We start from the raw sequence: 24,177 nt of genomic DNA on the forward strand, positions 1-24,177 counted from the left end.
GAAACCCCGTCTCTACTAAAAATACAAAAATTATCCTGGTGTGGTGGCACTCACATGTAGTCTCAGCTACGTGGAAGGCTGAGGCAGGAGAATCACTTGAACCCGGGAGGCGGAGGTTGCAGTGAGCCAAGATGGTACCACTGCACTCCAGCCTGGGCGACAGAGTGAGACTCTGTCTCAAAATAAATAAATAAATAAAAAACAGCAACAAAAAAATGCAAATAAAACTTCTCTGAGGAAAGTGTGAAAAATTGAGCCATCAAGTGGCAAAACCTTGTACAAGAATGCTTTTGAAAAGCTACCTTTGGTGAAGCCTTGATCCTGGGAAATGGCTTAGAAAAACTTGAGAACATAGTTTAAAATAAATTATTCTGTTAAGAATGGTGAAAGAAATATATTTCCTATTGTGGGAAAATATTTCTGATTAGTTTTGGTAGAGCATAAAAATGTATTATTAGGGGATCAAAATAACGTTTTATGTCATTTAGATACAAAGACTTGGCATGCTTCTGAAATAATTTATAAATGGACATATCTGCGTGTCCTCTTGTGGTGGTGTGATACATACTGGTTTTCATCCACCACAGTTCCTGGCTCATAACACCCAAAACCCCATTACCGTGTTTTGTTATAGGGTGCGTTAGGTCTCAGAAAATAATCTCTGGCCTTCTCCTGCTCTCCTTACACGTGTCCCAAGGCAAGATTCTAATCTTTACCCAGCTTTCTGATTGTAGGTCTTGAGATCCTCCCTAGAGAGAGGGTGTTGGCCCTATACCCCAGGGAAGGAAAGTAAGGATTCTTACATGAAGCTTTTATAAAAACCCAGGAGGGGCCAGGCTCACGCCTGTAATCCCAGCACTTTGGGAGGCAGGGGGTGGGCGTATCACAAGTTTAGGAGTTTGAGACCAGCCCGGCCATCGTGGTGAAACCCCATCTCTACTAAAAATACAAAAAAAATTAGCTGGGCTTAGTGGTGGGGGCCTATAATCCAGCTACTCAGGAGGCTGAGGCAGGAGAATTGCTTCAACCTGGGAGGCAGAGGTTGCAGTGAGCCGAGATTGCACCACTGCACTCCAGCCTGGGGGACAGAGTGAGACTCCGTCTTAAAAAAAAAAAAAAGCAGGACTGGGTTCAGAGAGCTTCCAGATAGTTGAACACACCTGGAGGGTGGCGCCTCCAGAGAGGGTATGGAAGCCCAGTGCCCTTATGCGTTTCTTTATCCGTATTTTTTATAATAAACCGGTAAACATAAGTGTTTCCCCAAGTTTTGTGAGATGCTTCAGCAAATTAATAGAACTCAAGGAAGGGGTCTTGGCAACCCCAGCTTGAAGCGTCAGTCAGAAGTTCTGGAGGCCCAGACTTACAGTTGGAGTCTGAAGAAGGAGAGAGTAGTCTTGGGGACTGAGCCCCCATCTTGTAGAATATGACACTGTATCCAGGTAGACAGTGTCAGAACCGAATTAGAGGATACTCAGCTGGTGTCCACTGCTTGGGAAAAAAACCCCACACGTTTGGTCACAGAAGACGACTTCACGACTTCTGTGTGGTGTGAGGGCAGAGGAAAGACACAGTTTGAGAGTTTTCCCCTAAAGCACCCCTTAAGGGCTACTTGTGAATTATTTCCCTTTTCCACATTGATCTTAAGCCAGATTGTCCACTTACAGTGACAGCAAGTGGCTGTATGCCTGTGGAGTTCTTATGTAGGCAGTGGAGTGCTAGACTCACTCTTTATGCTGTGTCCCTGCCTTGCTGCAATACCTGTTTAGAGTGAAGTAAACTGGGAAGTGTTCCTCACCTCACACTCTCCCTAAATCTAAATTGGTGTATTATAAAGTATCGTCAGTCTGTTTTTCTTGTTTAAGTCAGTCTGTTTTTCTTGTTTAAGTACTGAGGCATCTTCCCCCGCTTTCAAATACAATTTTAGGTGAACTCTTAAATTGATGAAGGGTCAGGGGGCCAGACCTCTGGCTGCCCAGCTTTCACCTTGTCCCTCAGGCATCATCTTCCCTCTATTTGTATATATATCTTAAACTCTTAGAGGAGTTCAGCCTGAAAACAACTGGTTCTACTGGTGTACTGGAAAATCTGGTGGTCACTGCTAGAATTCTTGCCTGAAATCTGAATACGGAAAGTATCAGGATAAGCAGCAACACAGTAGCAGTTTTCTAGTTGTGGGCACCAGTCTTGTAGTCTGAAAATCTTCCTAAAAGACCAGTGACTCCACATATTTTTTAAAACATAAGATATGCAAAATCTAGATGACACCTTTATGTTTCTACATAACTGTAAGTCACCTGGGTTTATTTAAGATAGTTGCAGATGTTCAGTTGCCTAAATATTTTAAGTGTCACTGAGCTTATAGAGTTAATAATATGCTAACCTGAGTATGAATGGCTCACACAGATGTAAAATATGGTAGAAAAACACTACTGTGCATGATACATTGTAACGTGTACAGGAACAGATGTTGTTATGGCAACCACATCTGATTCGCAGTCATAATAGTTTGAGCTTTTTGGAGAGGTTATGCCCTGGTGTGAACTCAGAATTTTCAAAGTGATTATTTTAGTATCTCATCTGGTTTAAGGTAGTAATGGTAACTGACTTAAGCGTTAACTTGCATCATCTCATTTAATCCTTCTGACATTAAAACAATGAGATAGTGTCCTTCTGCTTATGCCATAAGAAAACAGACCTCTAGAGGTTAAATAACATGTTTAGGATCACAAAGCTGGTAAGCGGCAGAGCAAGGATTTAAATACAGATCTGTCCAACTGCAGGGTGGACCACTGCATCTTTATTTTCTAGCAAAGAAAAGCTTTACTGTGCTATGTCACCCTACCTCTTGTTAAGTAGGTTTAAGTTATAAGGTACAAATTTTTTACATATGGCCGATAGGTAAGTTTTTGTCCAGGAAAATAGTATTATTAGCACAAATTTTGACTTAGGCTATAAGCTTCACCTGTGAACCTTTTCTTTTCCCCTCGTTTTACTATACCCCAGTATCCTATTATCTCATACCTAAGGCAGTGATGGTTTCTCAGACCTCTTAGATTGAGAAGATGTGGCATGGGTGTAAGCTCCCTCGGGTAATTCTGAGGGTTGAGTAGGTCTGGTATCTACTCTTTTACCTAGTTGACTTCCTCCGGGCCTTTTTTTTTTTTTTTTAAATGGAGTCCAGGCTGGAGTGCAGTGGCGCGATCTCAACCTCTGCCTCTTGGACTCGAGAAATTCTCCTGCCTTGGCCTCCCGAGTAGCTGGGATTACAGGCGCCGGCCACCACACCCAGCTAATTTTTTGTATTTTTAGTAGAGATGGGTTTCACCATGTTGGTCAGGCTTGTCTCAAACTCCTGACCTCAAGTGATCTGCCTGCCTTGGCCTCCCAAAGTGCTGGGATTACAGGCGTGAGCCACTGCACCTGGCCCTCTGGACCTTTCTTAATGGGACCTACTGAATACAACCAGATTAATGCTTTTTTTCTTTTTCTTTTTCTTTCTTTTTTTTTTTTTTTTTTTTTTTTTTGGAGGTGGAGTCTCGCTGTGTTGCCCAGGCTGGAGTACAGTGACTGCAACCACCGCCTCCCGGATTCAAGCAATTTTTCTGCCTCAGCGTCCTGAGTAGCTGGGACTACAGGCGCACACCACCACTCCCGGCTAATTTTTGTATTTTTAGTAGAGACGGGATTTCACCATATTGGCCAGGCTGGTCTTGAGCTCTTGACTTTGTGATCTGCCCATCTTGGCCTCCCAAAGTAATGGGATTTCAGGCATGAGCCACCACGCCCAGCCTGGATTAATCCTCTTAAAGTGCCATTAGAATCATGTCCCTTCTGTACTTCGTTATCTGCAACATCTCCTTGGTGCCTGCCAGACATGGCAGCAGACTCCAGCTTCACATTCAAGATCCCCATCCCATCCTCACCCTGCCTTTCCAATCATGTCGTTCCTTGTTACTCAGAAGCTTGACATAGCAACCATTCTGACTCAGTGGAGTTGAGCAAGGAGTTCCTAGAACACCTTGCTTTCCGGCCTCTGGAACTGCGCCAGAAGTCTTTTGCAGTAAATGCAGATTCTCCATCTAAGTTAATGGCCCCAACTCAGCAGCTGTTGCCACCCTCCCTGCTGAGAATGAACCAAACATGAAGCCTCCTAGGATTTAGTTTGTGACACATCTGATACATCGCCTGTTTTACTGCAAATATTTATTGGATGTCATATCTAAGCCTTTTCTAGGCAGAGATTCATTCATTCAGTCTGCATTTATTGAGTGCCTGCTTTGTTCTAGCCATTGACATAGATGTTAGAGATACAGCAGGGAAAAAAACCAAAGTTCCAGGGTCTCCCTTTGTAACGCAGGCTGGAGTATAGTGGCACCATCATAGCTGACTGCAACTCAAGCCATTCTCCCACCTCAGCCTCCCAAGTAGCTGGGACTATAGGCATGCACCACCACACCTGGTTACCTTTCAAAAGCTTTCCATTTCATTTTTCCCAGGACCTCTCCTCTTGCTCTTCTACTTTTGTAGCGGAAACTTAAGGTAATTTGGAATTTTAACATATGGGAATTCTCTGAAGATCTTTTCTTTACTGCCACATGCTCAAGTTTGCAAAACAAAGTAGTTGAATGTCTCACTGAAGTAACCCAGCTGTATTAAATCTATTAGTTAAGGCAGAGTGAATCAGGGCCTTCATTGCCAAAAGTAATATAATATCCTGTTCCTGGCCTCTTGGAGTGGAGCAGATTTGCCAATAACGTGAACTCTCTACCATTTTTTTTCTTTAAGTACTTAAAGATTTTGGGGCCACCTAGGTTCCATTAATGTATTACCACTCATATTAAATGATTATAATGTTAAAAATGGTCTGGAAATTTGTGTAGACCTTCAAAATGCTGTGTTACATCCACGGTTTGTTCTAGAGGTTCTGTCCTTTTCTGGGGAATATTAACAAATGCTTAATATTCACATTTTGGTAAAGAGACCCATCAGTGATAAATGCCCCTGATTTTGAACCCAGACTACCCTGCTGTTGAAATTATAAGCAGACTTTGTCTGCTTCCCTAATCAATACTGCGCCTTAAATTTCCCAGTAGCCACTTTAAAAAAAAAAGAATGTGTTTATTTTTAATTGTTGTAAAGTATACTTAAACTTTACCATTTTAGTCTTTTTTAACCTTGCAGAACTGAAACTCTATATCTGTTAAACAATAACTCCTCTTTCCTTCCTTTACCCAGCCCCTGGCAACCACCATTTTACTTTTCTGTTCCTATGAATTTGTTTATTCTAAGTACCTCATGAGTGGAATCATATAATATTTGGCCTTTTGTGATTGATTTTATTCACTTAGTATAATGTTTTCAAGATTCATGTTGGAACATGTGTCGGTACTTTATTATTTTTCATGGCTGAATCATATCCCATTATGTGGATATGACCACATTTCATTTATCATCAGTTGATTTCAGTTGTTCCTATTTTGGGGGTATTATGAATAATACTGCTGAGAACATTGATACACAAGTTTATGCGTGGTCCTGTGTTCCTGCTTCCCAATTGCTTATGTAACTTTTTGGACTTTTACTGTTCTCCCAGTTTGACTGGAGCCTGGAGGTAGTTGAGAACAGACCAGTCTCCTACCAACTCCCTCCTTTCAGAAAAAGGAAGCCTGTAGTTTCCCAAGGGACTTTCAGAGGAACATGCTTAGTGTATTCGCAATGGGAAGATAATAAAGGGGAGACATAGGATACATCTGTTTTTTGAAAAGCTGGCCTGTTATTTAAGCATACCAAGGTTGTGGTTTTCATTTTACAAGATATTACCATTATGATTTGGACAGAAAGAGATTCTTCAGATTTGACTATCTAGTGACTCTTGGCCTCCATGGTGATGGTAAGAGTGATTTAAGACAAGTGTCCTTAGAGCTGAATTCTTCTCTGGATGTGATGGAATCATCTGACTGACTTGAGATACGTACACATTCTTAATCTCTGTGTTACTGCTTCAGCTGAGCCTTTTAATTTTTGAAGACCATTTCAACCTTGGGTATTGAAGTTCTGACACTTTCAGATGTATGTAGGGAACATGCTGCTGTTTGTTTTTAGTGAATGCCAGAGATAAGAGTTTGGTCTGCATGGGTAGTGAGAGGAGTGCTGCATCTCGGGTCTGGAGGGTGGCCTTGAGACCCAGCTCACTCATGGGCAAGCAGTTGCTTCACCTCAGCTGCTAATTTGTAAGATGAGAAGAGTTTAGATTAGGCAACTCCTAGGTTCTTTCAGTGATTCGGAGTGCTGCTGTTTCATAACAGATTTCAGTTGATGGTGTGATTTGGAAGATGAATCTCAATCTTTTGACTTTCCTAAGGCCTGTACTGGACATTTGTTTTTTAGTTTTTGGTTTTGTTTTGTTTTTCCCCCTCATTTCAGAAACAGAATGCTTGTGTTCCTGCAATTGAGGAGACACTGAAGACTGGTGATTGTTACTTAGATTCCATCCAGACTATCTCTTTCCTCACCAGCTGAACAAGCTAATTCTGAAAAGGCACTGCATATTTTTAAAAATATTTTTTATGTCATATGTATGAAGTGGATGCCACTGACACAAATGTACTTTTCAGGAGCATTAATTGAAAAATAATGTCCAGAATTAGAGTAGTATTGTCTCACTCGACCACCTCCTGAACATGTCACATCCGAGTAACAGTTTATCCAGGGAACTAGGGAGACTGACAAGCTGGAGCTTATCCTTTGGAGAGTGGCCTTGTGAGATCACGGAAGGAATGGTGAGAAGAACTGATCCTGGTTAACTGGGAGAAGAGGGGCGTGTCTTAAAGTTTTGAAAGGCTGTCATGTGACTAGGGAATTTATAGCCTAACTGAGAGCTATGGGCAGGTTACACAGCATTGTAAAGCATAAACTTGTGAACAGAAGCTGTCCAGTGTGGAATGAGCTGCCTGGTGGGATTTTGTGCCCCCTCTTACTTAAGGTAATCAGGCAACAGTCTTTTTTTTGTAGAAAGGATTCACACATGTTGATGGAAAGTGACAAAAAATATTACTTTGACTAAACATTTTTGTAAAGAATGCTATATTTAGATAAATACCATCTTTCGCCTTGCATAAATTTACACTCCCAACTAAAGAAATAGTTATAAACAATATAAAGAATAATTGATAACAGTTAAAAACTTGAAGAAAATCATTGTTTATTTTTGGAGGCAGTTTTGTATTTGGTTATCTTTTATTATCAAACTGGGAGAATAGTGAAAGTCCAATGAAGTTAGTAAGAATAGAAGAATACAGAAACTGGTTACATTTCCTGCCTGCTTCTTATCTTTATTAAGAGTGTTATAATATGATTATCCTAGGCAATATAATTGATGTTCATTATTCAGATTTAGCTTTCAGTACATACGTGTCATCATTTGCAAAGTAGTTTTCTTTCTAATCTTCCTGGTTCTCCAACTCCCTCACCCCCCTTTTTAGCCTCAGTATTACTGTACATTTTCCAATAAGCTTAAGGAAAGAGGATACTAAACTTTATTTTCTCACCTCTCTCTTGCTGCACAGTTTTATCTGCTAATCCAGAAGAACATTCTGCCCCTGGATAGTAAGAATTACGTGTTTTGTGGATTGGTGGGGAGGGGAGGAAAAGGAGGAGGCATCAGAGCTGCCTTTCTATGAAGAGTTTCCGGCATCTGGAAGCTCTTTTGCCCAAGCTTATAGGAGAATGGAAATCAGCTACCTCTGTTCAGGGCGGTGTATTTTAGAAAAAGATAGAGTGGGGTGATTGTTTCCAGACTGGCTTTAGGCTCTCAGTCTTAAAGCTGTATAAGATTAATTTTTTAAAATACAAATATATAAACCTTTTTGCAACTGGTTTGATTTAAATGTAGGGCTTAATGGCACATGTAAAGCAAATAAAGTATGTTCACTACTTCAGATGCCAATCCTAAAATAGGAACAATAAGGGCTTATTGGCTATAAGAAGAAATAGGGTTTTACTGTGACCACAGTTTTTGACTCAATGAGTGATATAGACAGGTATTAAATATGTTGCTGAGGTAAAGGCAGGAAGGAAAGAAAATGCATAAATACAAGAATGATGTTTTTTTCTTTCAACATTTTATTTTTTAGTTTCTGAAATACAAATCAGAATACATTTTGTTACATAACCATTTTCGCAAGCTTGACATTTTTTCAATATAAGGTGACTCGATATAGGTACTTTAAAACTTCCTTTTTAAAAAACCATACATTTTATCTTGGCAAATAGCTCATCAAAAAAAATACACGCGTACATGGAAAGTTGTTTTTCATTATTTTAGAGCACAACCCCCAACTTAAAATTTGGTCCACTGAAATATGTAAATATTCCTCCTATCACAAAAATAAAATCTCATGGTTGGGGAAAAAAACAAATGTTTGGCATAGGCCTGAGTGAGCTTGAAAAACAAGTTAGGATGTTTAACTGTATGGAGGAACATCACGGAGTCCACCTAGAACCATCTAGCAGAACAACTAGCCTGTTGCTATTGGAGCTATTCTGTTTCAGAGACTGATACAAGGCGCATGCTCGGAGGTTGCTGAAGATTAACAACAGCCACGGAATCACTTACTCAGAATTAGCTGAAATTCAGTATACAAGAATATGTGACAACAGTAGAACAGTCAACAGTTACTCAGTGCCCAGAAAGCAAGCTGTAAGTTTAGAACAAGAACCTCAGCAGGAACAATAGTCAACATATTTATAAGACTTTGAAGGTGAGGAAACATTTGTAGATGATGTCCTGTGCCCAAGTACATTAGTTTTCCAGGACACTGGGGACAGCATCACAACATAGAAAGTAAGAAGAAATCCAAGCTGTTTAACCTTCTACCATTCTCTTGAGTATTAAACCCAGGCCACCTTTGGCCACTTGCAGGGTTTCTTTTCTTCTTTATTCTCTATGTAAATATTGCTCCTTGGGACACCAGCAGTTTTGCTTCTTCCACTCTTATCACAGGCTACGTGTGGAGGAGTGTTACCCTCAGTGTCTTGGAAGTTTGTGGATGCTTTGTAATACAGAAGGATATGAATCATCTTGAAGTTACCCTTGGCTATGGCCTGGTGCTTTGCTGTAGCCTCATAATGATCCTTACCATCTGGATTAGCCCCACCTTCTAGTAACATGAGAGCAATCTCATGCCTGTTTTTGGAAGCTACATGATGCAGGGGAGTAGAGCCATTTGGATTGACAGCATTCACTTGTGCACCTTTTCCCAGAAGTGCTTTTACAGCCTCATTCTGGCCAGCACAAACAGCAGTCTGAAGAGGAGACCAATCTCACATAGTCTTTATCGTTTACTGGCACTCCAAGTTGAAACAAAAGTCCAACAATTTATGTATGTCTGGCTGAGCATGCCCAGTGCAATGCACTTCTGTCCTGGTCAGTTCTCATAGCCAGGGGTTTATTGGCCAGAATCCTCTCCTTCACCTCCTCCAGCTTCCCTCTGTAGGCCAAGTTGCAGACCATAAGGTTAGACACACACCCCTCTGTTTTGCTTTCCCAGGATTGATGTTTTCTTTCTGATTAGTTTTTATCTTAACAGGTACTAAATGTTTCTACAGAGACATAACAAAATCTGTTCTTTAAATAAATAAAAGTATCATCACAGGTAGGGTAGCAGTTAACTGATGCTTTGATTCTGTTCATGAGAATCAAATGCTTGTCCCTCTTAGAAAATTGCCATCATAACTTAATATTTTTTAGTTAGATCATTGGTTTAAGGAAACTTCAAAAATCTTACTCTTAAACCCCAGTGGGGGTTATAAGATATATATAAAAATTCTTGCATCAGCATCAATTGGAGTAATTTAAATATCAAGGATCTGAAGTTCTTACATAGTAACTTGGGTTGATGTTATCAAAAAATGAAATTGTGTGTATTGTAGTAGCCTGATTGTCTTCCTAATTTTTATTAACTTGGAAAATACAGCTACCCTTTTTTTTTTTTTTTTTTTTTTTTTTGGACACAGAGTCTCACTCTGTTGCCCAGGCTGGAGTGCAGTGGCGTGATCTCTGCTCACTGCAACCCCCACCTTCTAGGTTCAAACGATTCTCAGGCCTCAGCCTCCCAAATAGCTGGAATTGCAGGTATGTGCCACCATGCCCAGCTAATTTTATTGTATTTTTAGTAGAGATGGGGTTTCGCCATATTGGCCAGGCTGGTCGCGAACTCCTGGTCTCAAGTGATCGCCCACCTTGGCCTCCCAAAGTGCTGGGATTACAGACATGAGCCATGGCGCCCATCCTGACAGCTGCCGTTTTCTTCACTAGTAATAGCATCATTCCTAGCCCTTGATTCCACACTCTTCTCCCAACCCCAGGTAAAAGATAATCCCAGAGAGACTGTGTTTTTCTTTACAACTTTAGGGTAGAAATGTTTTTTAAAAAATCACAGTGTGAACTTTATTTTCTGATCCTTTAGGTTTACTGTGGATTCCCTATCACTTCATACTTTGATCAGACTAATATTATTTGGTGAAGATTTTCAGTAAACTATCAGAATTCTGCTGTAGCCATCAAACTTCATGCTTTGGTTTGATTGCCCACTAGGCCCAGATTTTACATTTCAGTAACCTGCCACTTTTGCATAAATTTGCATCATGGGCTTAGTTTAGATTAGTGACTATTTCGTGGAGGTACTTGGGGGCAGGGGACCTTTTTTTCTCTCTTTCAACCTGAGCACCTCTAGTTTTTATCTTTTTTATATTTCACCTAAGATTCCTGTGGAAACGGGTTTCACAGCTTCTAAAAATAAAAAGTTTGAAGCTAGGCGCAGTGGCTCACACCTGTAATCCCAGCACTTTGGGAGGCCAAGGCAGGCAGATCACTTGAGGTCAGGAGTTCGAGACCAGCCTGGCCAACATGCTGAAACCCCATCTCTACTAAAAATATAAAAAAATTAGCCCAGCCGGGTGGCGCGTGCCTGTAATCCCAGCTACTCGAGAGGCTGAGGTGGGAGAATCGCTGGAACCTGGGAGGCAGAGGTTGCAGTGAGCTGAGATTATGCTACTGCGCTGCAGCGTGGGTAACAGAGGGAGACTCCCGTCTCAAAAAAAATAAGGTTTGAAAATCACTAGTTTAGGCTAAGTGCAGCTTATGTTTAGGTGTTAACCAGGAAGAAGTAACGATCCTTGTGTAGCTCTCAGTGCAATATTAGATATGCTTTTCTTAGTGGAAATGAAAGCTTTGCATTCACTAGTGTAACTGATACATTAGTCATCACTTTGGGATATGTTCAGGTTTTGGTTCCCCAACATTATAAAGTAGCAAAGCTACACCTGCAGTTGGAGGAAAGTGGGACACACTATGACACACTAGATTCTCACTTGGAGTAGTTTAAAATATAATCTAGACAAGTTGGACTTAGAGGCTAGCTTTTTCTTCTGGCTTATCTGTGCCTGTTCAGAGGTAGCTGGGTTGTCTTTTGCTTATCTAAAACAGGTTTATCTTTTTGTTTGTATTGTCTTTGTTTTGTTTTACTTTCAGATGATACTAGTAAATGCTTTTCTGCTTTTTTTTCTGCCCCTAAAAATACAGACTATATGGTGCCATCCTTGATGTGGTAGCTCTGCAGAACTACCATAGACAAGCTCTACTAATTCTTGGTGTGCCAGATCCTGCAGACCTTACCTTGAGACTGCTAAACTGGGACTGTCATCTGTTGGGTGTTGCCATTGCACTCCAGCCTGGGCAACAAGAGTGAAACTGTCTCAGAAAAAAAAAAAAAAGAAAGAAAAGAAATCTGGGCTTTTAGTGTATCCATCACCCAAATAATGTACAAGGACACCTTTTTTCAGTCAGTGTTGCTAGGAAAATTGGATTGCCATAGTGCAGAAGAATGAAACTAGACCCCTGTCTCTCACTGTATACAGAAATCAACTCAAGATAGAAAAAAGACTCAAAGTGAGACCTGAAACTAGGGAAACCTGGGGAAAACTCTCATGGACATTGGTTTAGGCAAAGAATTCATGACTAAGACCTCAAAAGCACAAGCAACAAAACCGAAAATAGATGGGACTTAAACTGAAAAAGTTTCTGCACAGATACCTATATCATGCATATGGTTTTAATTTATCTGTAGTCTAGAGCCTAGATGAATCTCAGATTTTCATTCCAGCTGTCTGACTCTTTGTAAGAAAGCACATGAATAGGATTTGGGCCTGGATTAGTAAAACGTTAATGTTTGGGCCCTAATCAGTAGATGTGGGTATAATTTGCAAAGACTAATAGGAATGAGTATGGCTAGTTCACTCAACAGTGGTAGTCTCCAAAATTGAATGTTGGCTGGGCACGGTGGCCCATGCCTGTAATCCCAACACTGCGAGGCCGAGGTGGGAAGATCACTTGAGCTCAAGAGTTGGAGACCAGCCTGGGCAGCATAGGGAGGACCCCTATTAAATTTTTTTTAATAATTAGCTGAATGTGGTGGCACGTACCTCTAGTCTCATCTACTTGCAAGGCTGAGGCAGAAGGATTGCTTGAGCCCGGAGAATTGAGGCTGCAGTGAGCTGTGATCATACCACTGCACTCCAGCCTGGGTAACACAGAGTGAGACCCTTTCTCAAAAATAATAATTGAATGTTTACATGTAGTTCATCAGATGGCATGTGCTTACCAAAAAGCTAGTTACTCTCTATTTATTTATTTAGAGGCAGGGCGTTAATCTGTCACCGAGGCTGGAGTGCAGTGGCACGATCATTGCTCACTGCAGTCTTGAACTCCTGGGCTCAAGTGATCCTCCCACCTCAGCCCCCTGTATATCTAGGACCACAGGTCCACACCCATGCTTTCTTATAGAAACTTAGGTCTTGCTGTGTTGCTGAGTCTGGTCTCGAACTTGGCCCCCTAACATGCTGGGATTATGGGTATGAGAGATTGCACCCACACCTAGTTACTTTCAGTCGTAAATAAAACACTTGCAAATGTTAATTCTGTTATTAATAGGTCATTGAGCTTTCTCTGAATTCTTCTAGAATTTAGGGTGTTTAACTCTTTTCATACAGTGTTTTTTGTTTTTCTACTTGATGAAATCGGAGCCAGAGCATTTTTTAGAGTAACTTTCATCTTACAAACTCCTATTCTTTCTACTAGACCCAGTTCACAAGTGTAATTATTTTGCATAAATACCCTATCTTCCCTCTTAATTATTCACTTTCTCTTCTGTGTCCCCCTGCCCAGTCGGTCTGTCAAGACTTTTGGTTGTGAGTGACGTGAACTTAGCTTAGGCAGAAACGATAATGTGTTTGTTTATATATTGGAAAAGGCTGGCATAGGCAAGTGTTGTTCTTCAGGCACAGCTGGATTGAGGACCTTAAACAATATCAATAGGAATTGTTCCCTTTGCTTCCTTCATGTCATGGCAGGTCCCAACTCTCCTTTTCAGTGCCACTGTCATCCCTGTTTGGGGGACATGTCCAGCTCTACTGGTCATTATCTTACATAGATGAAATATTCTTAACTAGTCAAACTGAGTCATGTATACTCTGCTCTGCTGGAAAAGCGACTTTCTGTCTTCCATCAATCGTGGCAGAGGCGTTTCCAAGAGGAGGCTGGGCAGACAAAAACAAGTGTCTAAACCCTACTGACTGAGGGCTGGCTATGTGTATTCTAGGCTGGAAGAAATGGACTGTTGAAGGGGAAGAACCATGTCTTACTCATCTCTCTATTCCTAGCACAGTTGAGTGGCTAAGTGCAAGTGCTGTGAAAATGATTGTCTAACAGATGAACAATATATGGGTTTGTTAAATTGGATATTTTCCCTTTTTATGTCATGAGCTGAAAGGTTTGGCTGAAGGGAGCTAGTTCTCCTTGGTATTGGAATAATGATGCTCATCTGATTTTTTGAGACAGAGTTTTACTCTTGTTGCCCACAGACTGGAGTGCAATGGTGCGATTTCGGCTCACCACAACCTCTGCCTTTGGGGTTCAAGCAATTTTCCTGCCTCAGCCTCCCTAGTAGCTAGGATTACAGACATGCGCCACCACGCCCAGCTAATTTTGTATTTTTAGCAGAGACGGGGTTTCTCCATGTTGGTCAGGCTACTCTCCTGAGCTCAGGTGATCTGCCAGCCTCGGCCTCCCAAAATGCTGGGATTATAGGCGTGAGCCACCACGCCTGGCAAATTTTTTTTTTTTAATGGCCATCTGATAAGGAGGCAAAAGAGAAAGGATTAGCTACCAAGAGGCAAATATGGGGAGGCCATACACCCATCCTTCCGCACGTCAAAACCCATCTCTGGGACAATTTTTGGCATTAGTGTTAAGGTTTCTTTATCCCTAAGAGTAATAATTATCTATATTTTAGTTTTTAGCTCTCTTTGCATTCAAAAGTGAGGAAAGGGCCCTGAATTTCAGGCAGAGACAATTTCTTATCTATTCTGTTCCCACCCCTCAGTTACTTAAGTATGGATCCCTTGTCCAGATTTGTAAAGGAGAATCAAATAGATAACTTTTTTTTTTCTTTTTTTGGAGACAGAGTCTTGCTGTGTCACCCAGGCTGGAGTGCAGTGGCTCGATCTCGGCTCACTGCAAGCTCCGCCTCCTGGGTTCACGCCATTCTCCTATCTCAGCCTCCCGAGTAGCTGGGACTACAGGTGCCCACCACCACGCCCAGCTAATTTTTTGTGTTTTTAGTAGAGACGGGGTTTCACCATGTTAGCCAGGATGGTCTCGATCTCCTGACCTCGTGATCCGCCTGCCTTGGCCTTCCAAAGTGCTGGGATTACAGGCGTGAGCCACCGCACCCAGCCTAGATAACATTAATGAACCCAGGAGCCAGCTGTTGATTTGAACTTACCTTTCTTAACAGCAAGCAGTAGACGCAAAGAAACATAGGGTCATTCTGTTCTTTTTCTTATCACCCCTAATGAGTGACTGATAGAGTTCGGTTGAAACTTTTTTCCAAAGAATTGTTTGGCTTGTTATAGTTCAAAAAGCTCACAAGAAAGGGTAACAGTGGCCCCCTTCTGGGATGGGGAGCTGCGTGGCTGGAGGGATAAGAGGGAGAAGGAAGCCTTCTTTGCTTATATTTCTGAATTGTGTGCTTGTTTTATCTACTGAGAAAAGTATTTAAAGCAAAAAAACACAGAAAAATCTTTGCAAATGCTTTTGAAGGTGCCAGTGCATATGACTGTTACTTCAGCTGTAAATGGAGAAAATCTTAGAGAAATGATCTCCATGAACAAATGCATGGAGGGCATACTTTGTTTTGGAGAAAGGGAGATTATGGAATTTCCAAGGTTATTAGGAATGTCAGAAATATGCATATGAAGAGCATTATAATCTTTACACTGAAAGATGTAGAATGTTCTGACTTAACGTGAACATAGATTCCTGGCCAGGCATGGTGGTGCACACCTGTAATCCCAGCACTTTGGGAGGCCAAAGTCAGCAGATCGCTTGAGCTCAGGAGTTCAGGACCAGCTTGGGCAACATGGCAACACCCCATCTCTACAAAAAAAAAAAAAAAAATATATATATATATATATATAGCCAGGCGTCTAGGTAGTGTGCACCTGTAGTCCCAGCTGCCTGGTCGGGCTGAGGTGGGAAGATGACTTGTGCCCAGGAAGTTGAGGCTGAGGCTGCAGTGAGCTATGATTGCACCACTACACTCCAGCCTGGATGAAAAGTGGAACCCTGGCCAGGCGCAGTGGCTCATGCCTGTAATCCCAGCACTTTGGGAGGCTGAGGTAGGTGGATCACCTGAGGTCAGGAGTTTGAGAACAGCCTGGCCAACATGGTGAAGAATGCCGGGCGCAGTGGCTGTAATCCCAGCACTTTGGGAGGCTGAGATGGGTGGATCACGAGGTCGGGAGATCAAGACCATCCTGGCTAAACGGTGAAACCCCATCTCTACTAAAAATACAAAAAATTAGCCGGGCATGGTGGCGGCATCTGTAGTCCCAGCTACTCGGGAGGCTGAGGCAGAAGTATGTTGTGAACCTGGGAGGCGGAGCTTGCAGTGAGCCAAGATCGTGACACTGCACTCCAGCCTGGGTGACAGAGTGAGACTGTCTCAGAAAAGAAAAGTGGAACCCTGTCTCAAAAAAAAAATACAGATTCCTCCTAGTTGCCAAGCCTACAGCAAAATAACATTTTTTGATACAGCATTTGCCAGTAAGCAGTGTCACTGCTTTATTTATAAGCCTTTTAAATTCAAAATAGATAAGTAAACCCAACACCAACTCCATGGCTGAAATACCGCTTTTTATAAATTACAAGTTTCTTACAACTAAGTTCCCTTATGGGCATACTCAAACTTTTTCAGAAAAAAATACCTACCAGGCAGTGAGATGCTTCATCTTAATGTCTTAAACCGACTTTTTAAGCTGTGAGTAGGCACTTAGGAGAATGGGTTTTTCTTTCCCCCATGCTGCCGCTTGATTCTTTTTTATGTTTTCTATAGACTAATGACCCCAGTGGTGGTTGCATTTCCAAATCTGTATGTCTTTTTTTTTCTGAGATTGTTGAGCCACTCATCCAGGAGGCAGGGAAACCATTAATGGCTGGCTTCTGGACACATCTGTTATGAAGTGTGAAGCAGAGTTAACTCAGGAAGTTCCCAAAGAACTGAATTTTGGCCCGTAGAGAGTTTATGAAATGAACAAAGAAACAAGATGTCTCTTCCCAGTCTTAGGTATCTGTGGGCATTCATTTTAATACCTGGTTTCTTCAGAATTAGCCTGTGACACTTTTCCGTATTTCTGAAATATTTTTCTAGCATGTGCTTCTCTCTAAAAGACCTGGTTTGTAGTAGCTGTGTTTGTTTTTTGTTTGTCTGTTTTTGAGACGGAATCTCACTCTGTCGCTAGGCTGGAGTGCAGTGGTGCGATCTTGGCTCGCTGCAACCTCTGCCTCCTGGGTTCAAGTGATTCTCCTGCCTCAGCCTTCCGAGTAGCTGGGATTACAAGCACGTGCCACTACGTCCAGCTAATTTTTTGTGTTTTTAGTAGAGTCGGGTTTCACCACGTTGGCCAGGCTGGTCTCGATCTCTTGACCTCGTGATCTGCCCTCCTCGGCCTCCCAAAGTGTTGGGATTACGGGCATGAGCCACCATGCCCAGCGTGTAGTAACTGTTTTAAATTAAGCAAGTGATAAAGAATTTGCTGGTTTTAAGCCACCACAAAAGATGGTTTAAAACAATTTAGCAATAAAATTTGGACAAAAAATAATTGATTTGGTCTTAATTTATATCAGAAGTGACTTCTAAGTCTGTAGTTGGCTTCACAATATGCAGATTATTAGCATAGCAGAGAGGGCAGGGGACATCATAGTCATTGCTTCATAGTGAGCAGCAATTCTATCTTGAGTATGATAAGACCCAAAAGGTTTTTTTGAAATACTTTTTATTTTGGGCCCCAATTAGACTTTGGTGCTTCATATAGAATATTTTGAGACTTCTAAGTTAGAGTAACATACCCAATTTCAAAATTTCTAGGGATTACTCTTTGATTTTGGTAGATGTCACTCTTTCTCCTTTTACTTTCCATTTTTTATAGTTAATGTTGATTTTGGATTAGAATAATAAATGAGGCAGCATTTTATTACATTTGGATTAGTTGACTTGCCATTTACAGATGATATTGGTATTACAGAGTAACAGCCTTTATTAATTAGAAAACTGGATTTGCATATATTAAATTTTAATTCCTGGTGCTTTGCCTTTTGTTTTTGCTGTTTCGGGTTTTAGAACTACTTTATATCCTGCGAAATTGTGTTAGATTTGGATTATTAAATTGGTAAATTTTTACCATATTATGGGAAGCATTTACGATCTCATTAGAAACCATACATATTCTCAACTGCCCAAGTTTTACTGATTTTATTTTCTCATTAAAGACAAACTTTTGTTTTAAGGAACTTGGGAAAGTTGATATGAATTTCTAATTTAATGTATTAGGTCATTAAAATAATTTTTGAGTTCCCTTACACACATACAGGCTTTTCATTTTTTCAAAAGGATCCTCCTTAAAGTCTGTACCAGTTAACATTTTTGAGTACCTTTGCCCAGGTATGTCGCAGGCAGGGGTGGAGTGGGGGCATGCGTTGGTCGAGTTACATATCATTACTGTATTTAGTTGGGGGAGTATACAGAAACTTAAGGTTTTTGGTTTTTGTTTTGTTTTTTTAAGAATACCGTAGCAGTAGGCAGGACAGTTCCAATTCAACAAAAACCTCTTTACCCTGGCACTCAAAACTGTAGTGATGATGAACCGGTAAGCATTTTTCTGTTTTCAGATGTTCAACATCAAAATGAGAAAAGCACTAACACTTGATTTAGAAATAATTGATTGCTATTATTTCTCTAATTTTCAACTTTAAGTTCATTACTGAACTGTTTTTTTTTTAAGTTTTATCAGAATTATGCCAGATTAGACTCATAGTCAAAATGTCCCGTTAAAAACTGGGAAAATCAGAGAGTACTTATTTTGCCTGCCTGCTTTAAGTATTCAAAATATAGTAGATATGTGCCCGGCTCAGTGGCTCACGCCTATAATCCCAGCACTTTGGGATGCCAAGGCGGGAGGATGGCTTGAGTCCAGGAGTTTGTGACCAGCCTTGGCAACATAGTGAGACCTAGTCTCTACAAAAAAAATTTTAAAAATTCGTTGGGCATAGTGGCGCACTACTGGAGTCCCTTCCTCTTGGGAAGCTGAGGTGAGAGGATCACTTGAGCCCAGAAGGTTGAGGCTATGGTGAATCGTGAGTGCACTGCAGTCAATGAACCATGAGTGCACTGCACTCCAGCCTGCGCGACAGAGCAAGACTTTGTCTTAAAAAAAAAAAAGGAAGGAAGGATGGATGGATGAATACATCAAGCCATTTGCACATGAAAGCAGGTGTGTGTCTGTGTGTGTACACACTAGATGAGGATATCTATGCACCTTTTTTGTCAGATGGGTAGGGTTTATGATCCTGTCATCAGTGGAATTAGTAAATATTACAAGTTGTACGTGTTTTGACTTTGACTTAAATTTTTTTTTCCAATAGAAACTATGTTCCAACTTCCTGTCAACAATCTTGGCAGTTTAAGAAAAGCCCGGAAAACTGTGAAAAAAATACTTAGTGACATTGGGTTGGAATACTGTAAAGAACATATAGAAGTAAGTAGCATGTCATTTTTAAATTTTAACATGACTCAGCTTCTGATCCATTACTTTGTGTCAGTGGCCAAGATGGCTAAATCTTAGATGTGATTCTGAATTTCAGCCACAGCAGTAGCTTCACGAAAGCATTCTCAATAGCATAACTTGTGCCTTTCTGCCTAAAATGGGCTTTTTCATTTTTGCATCCTGAAGCAAAAGGCTACCATTGAGGACTTAAGCATGTCAGGCATTGAACTAGGTGCCGTAAAGTTGTCTATACATTTAATCCTTAGAACAACCATGGAGGCGGGAGGCAGTGTAGCAATTCTTATCTCCACTTCACAGATGAAGAACAAATAGGCCCAGCCTTGCAGCTGAGAAAGTGGCAGTGTCTGTGGGACTCAAAGCCTGTTCTCATTCTGATAACACCTGAATGTTCTGGTTGACCTTCTTCTAATTGTTGAGGCATGCTTGTGTGGGTGCTTGTTGTCTCTTTCCTTAGGATTTGAGCATTTGTTGCCCCTTTTGACCCATCATAGACTATTACTTTCCCCCTTGTATAACAGTTTGGGCTTTATGAACTGTTTTTCAAGCTGTTTTATTCTATGAGCTTTATAACAGCTCTGTGGGATAGCCATGCAGTGGTCTCCTCCTTTTCAACATCTCACTGTTCCAGGTCTTATGGTTTGTTGGTCAAAGCCCCTGATTGAAAAGAAATGTTTGAAGCTGTTTCCCCCACTAACCTTTAAGTTCTAGCTGGCTAGGGAACATAGCTACCTTGTTTATCCATTTAGCCCCAGCACCTAGCACAGTGTTTTGCACATAATAGGTGATCAGTAAGTGTTTGAATGGAATTGGAAGTAAAAAAGCAAATTCATTCATACAACAGGTTTTCTTATTTTGAGTTCCACTAATAATACTTGAAGAGTATGTCACGGAAACTGAAGCTGCTCAAAAGTTGACTTCTCTAGTTATGTTGTTCCAAGTGTGGAAGTAACCCTTCTCCAACCCCAAAGTTCAGGTAGATCTGCCCAAATGAAACAGTCCATTCACTTTGCACTCTGTGGGGTCATCTTCATAGAAATAATTAATGCCAACATCACAGTACATTTTCTATCATGCATTTGATTTGTTCCTCCTATGATTATTTATGTGTAGACTTCATTTTCCACCTTGAACTGTGAACTTTTTAGGAACAAGTGGGATTTTACCCTAAGACTTTTAATCTTCCTAGTCTGGAGGGAAGTGGACCATTAAATTTTTACATGAGAGTATAAATTTAACATCATACTGCTTAACTTTCTTGAATAGCTTTCTTTCTGCCTTTTTGGGTTTGAAATTTGAGTTTTCTTCCTGATCTGATCTCCTGCCCCCTCCCCTCGAAAAAATCTTTTTTTTTTTTTTTTTTTTTTTTTTGCACAGAACCAGAAATCATATTTGCAGTGCTATAAGCAAACATTGCTATTTTAGACAACATTCCAGTACTGTAACTGACGAGTTAGAGTACAGTACTCTAATGAAAAGTGCTTTGATATTAGTGTGTGGCTGAATTTTTTACTTAATTAGAACTTCCAGCAATTTCCTTGGAAACCTGGCTGACCATCAGGAAAGTGGTTGGTTGATATAAAATGTAGACTGCAACTTCCATATGCCTTTTTATATTTAAGAGTCTTATCACTCCTAGTTTAAGTCCTTGTTGACGTTGGTTTTCCTGTGCCTCTCCCCATCTTAGTTAGGAGGTGGGATTTACATGTAAGATTGGGTTAGCGTTTATACCACTATGTTTTTGTAAACTTATTTCACTGTTTTCTAGGATTTTAAACAATTTGAACCTAATGACTTTTATTTGAAAAACACTACATGGGAGGATGTAGGACTATGGGACCCTTCACTTACGAAAAACCAGGTAAGTGGCACAGGAGACTTCCTCAGATGGCAGCATGCTTGGTATACTCCCTTTTCAGCTCTAGGCCTTTTATAGCAATGCAGTGATTGCGGGCAAGTGCCAAACATTGAAAGTGTCAAAATTGCATTTCATATTTTCCCGACCAGTGGGAAGACTAAGAAAAACTTTTTGTCCTTTTTTGTCCTTGGACTAAAACTTGAGGTATAAGAAGAAACGAAATTTTGTTACTTAAAAGTTACAAAGCCTGCTGTATCCCACCATTTCCCCTAAAAGTGCTCTGGCTCTATTTTTCTGCATCTATGTTGCCATTCTTGTTTTTTCTGCACAGAAAAAGACAAGACCCTTCCTTACATTTAAGCTTTTCTTATTTCCCTATGTTGATGGCACCCAACTTCTATGGGAGGCCTGGGGAGGTGATTCTGTAGGATGTCAGTGACAGAGAGATAAAACTTCTTACAAATTGGCATTAAAAACAATATTAGCAGTGCCAGCAAGTATCAATAGATGATGATGATATCATATAGGTGATAATTCCTTCTGCATAGAGAGAGGTAATTGTCAATTTAATTTTTACCATTACCTATTTTAGGAGTGATTCTCATTCTGCATTAATGATCTGTTCATCTATTGGAACATACTTTTCAGGAAATTAGTACTCAGATATTTGACCTTTTTTTTAAATACCCCAGGCAAAGGTACTAACCAGCAGTCTTAGAATGAGAATGCTTTCCAGTGGGACACGTCATTTATTTAATTCAGTTTTATCAGTCTGAAAGCCTCATAGCTGAATACTAAAGAAGTTGAGCTTTGAGGAGAAGCAGAGTATTTCATCTTGGTTCAAACCAGTATCTGCAACAAGTAGGTTTCTAGGGAGAAAAGATAATCTCTTGCCAAGCATGTCAGTTCGCCTGCCTTCATCAAAGGACTGACTGCATAAGTGTTAACAATCATAATTCTGAAAGTTGCTCTTTGATATCAGTATATTCTATAATGTATTATTGGCTTTTAAATACCACACCCACCTCACAGTCTGTAGGACATTTTTATTTAACTTCTTGATTTGAATCAAAGCAGCTATTACTTCATTAGCTCTTTTGAAGTGTTCTTGGTTGAGAAGGAACAGCAAGGCTCATAGAAGAAAGCCAACTTTTCAAATCAGTTTTTCTTTTGATCAGCACTGAATCTGATACTACACTGTACTTTAATCAGAGGAAAAAATGGAGATTTGCCTTTCTTCTATGAAAATGTATCCATAATGAGGAAAGGAATAAAAGATAGAGCTTTATCTCTTGTAATTGTCTAATTGCACTAAAACATCCTGGGTCCTGAATTTTACCACAGTCATTCACCACATAACGACATTTTGGTCAGTGATGGACTACATCTACAACAGTGGTCCCATAAGAATATAATTGAGCTGAAAAACTTGCTACCTGATGACATCATAGCGCAACATATGACTCATGTTTGTAGTGATGCTAATGTAAACACACCTGTGCTGCCAGTCATATAGAAGTATAGCATATACAGTTATTTACAGCATGTAATACCATCATGCATTGCTTAATGATGGGATGCATTCTGAGAAATGCCTTGTTAGGTGATGTCATTGTTGAACAAACATCACAAAGGGTACTTACACAGACGTAGGTGGTATAGCCTCCTATACCCCTACGCTATATGGTATGGCCTATTGCTCCTAGGCTACAAACTTGTATGACATATTACTATAAGAGAATACTATATACTGAATATTATAAGAGTGATTAACACAGTGGTAAGCATTTGTGTTTCTAAACATAGTGAAGCATAGAAAAGGTACAGTAAAAATACAATATAAAAGAAAAATTGATGAACCTATATTGGGCACTTGCGGGACTGGAAGTTGCTCTGAGTGGTGACTGCATATGAAGGGACATTATTGTACACCACTGTAGACTTTATAAACACACTTAGGCTACACAAAAAATAAAACTTTAAAATTTTTAACTTTTGAATCTTTTGTAAAAACACTTAGCTTAAAACACAAACACAGCAACCTGCTCGGGTCCCCTTCCACACTGCGGAAGCTTCGTCCTTTCACTCTTCATAATGAACCTTGCTACCGCTCAAAAAAAAAAAAAAAAATTGTACAGCTGTATAAAAATATTTTGTCTTGATATACTTACAAGCTTTTTCCTAGTCTTAAACTTTTTTTTTTTTTTAACTTTTTAAACTGTTAAAAACTAAGACACAGACATAATTAGCCTAGGCCTACACAGGGTCAAGATCAATGGTATTACCATTGCCACCTTCACATCTTGTCCCACTGGAAGGTTTTCAGGAGCAGTAACACACGTGGAGCCATCATTTCTTGTGATGGCAGTATCGTCTTCTAGATACTTCCTGAAGGACCTGGCTGAGGCTGTTTTAGAGTTAACTTTTTTTTTTTTTTTAAATATAGAAGTGCTATACTCAAATAATGACTAAAAACTCATTACCGGCCGGGCACAGGGCTCATGCCTATAATCCCAGCACTTTGGGAGGCCGAGGCGAGTGGATCGCCTGAGGTCAGGAGTTCGAGACCAGCCTAGCCAACATGGTGAAACCCCCTCTCTACTAAAAATACAAAAATTCGCCACGTGTGGTGGCAGGTGCCTGTAATCCCAGCTACTCAGTGTTGGAAGGGGGAGCAGGGGAGGCAGGAGAATCACTTGAACCCAGGAGGTGGAGGTTGCAGTGAGCCAAGATTGTGCCATCGCACTCCAGCCTGGGGGACAAAAGCAAGACTTCATCTCAGAAAAAAAAAAACTCATTACCAAAATCCTTGCATACTTAACTCCCACAGTTGGCCCTGTGGAACCTGCATATACCAAAAGCTAGCCCTCTGTATAAGAGGTTTGAGCATCCCAAGAATACTGTGTCTTTGATCTACATTTGTTTGGTAAAAATCCACATATAAGCAGTTCAAACCCATGTTGTTGAAGGGTCAACTATATAGTAAATACTAGGTGACAGAAGTTTTTCAGCCCCGTTATAATCTTAGGGGAACATAGTCGCATATGCAGTCTGTACTAGACAGAAACATCAGCACATGACTACTTGATAATGACAATTAAAAACTGTATTACCAGTTTATGTATTTACTATATATACTTTTT

General features: G+C 40.5%; 2 protein-coding genes and 1 pseudogene across 3 annotated transcripts in view; 2 read left to right on the forward strand and 1 right to left on the reverse strand.

The window, feature by feature from the left end:
• Positions 1-24,177, forward strand: part of DPM1 (dolichyl-phosphate mannosyltransferase subunit 1, catalytic) — a 68,858-nt gene that overhangs the window by 35,075 nt on the left and 9,606 nt on the right. The window contains exon 11 of the transcript XR_010119326.1: positions 20,945-21,037. The gene's annotated coding sequence lies outside the window, so the exon portion shown is untranslated. The remainder of the gene's footprint in view (positions 1-20,944; positions 21,038-24,177) is intronic.
• The window catches only part of ADNP (activity dependent neuroprotector homeobox), a 40,999-nt gene that overhangs the window by 7,216 nt on the left and 9,606 nt on the right, over positions 1-24,177 (forward strand). For both annotated transcript variants that reach the window (XM_055266262.2, XM_055266260.2), the window contains exons 2-3: positions 19,037-19,149; positions 20,945-21,037. In XM_055266262.2, coding sequence (XP_055122237.1) covers positions 19,042-19,149; positions 20,945-21,037 — 201 coding nt within the window. In that variant the 5' untranslated portion in view covers positions 19,037-19,041. The remainder of the gene's footprint in view (positions 1-19,036; positions 19,150-20,944; positions 21,038-24,177) is intronic.
• On the reverse strand, positions 3,175-12,829 carry LOC134735849 (26S proteasome non-ATPase regulatory subunit 10-like; annotated as a pseudogene).

Source organism: Symphalangus syndactylus, chromosome 24, assembly GCF_028878055.3.
Source record: "Symphalangus syndactylus isolate Jambi chromosome 24, NHGRI_mSymSyn1-v2.1_pri, whole genome shotgun sequence".
NCBI classification, from domain to species: Eukaryota; Metazoa; Chordata; class Mammalia; order Primates; family Hylobatidae; genus Symphalangus; species Symphalangus syndactylus.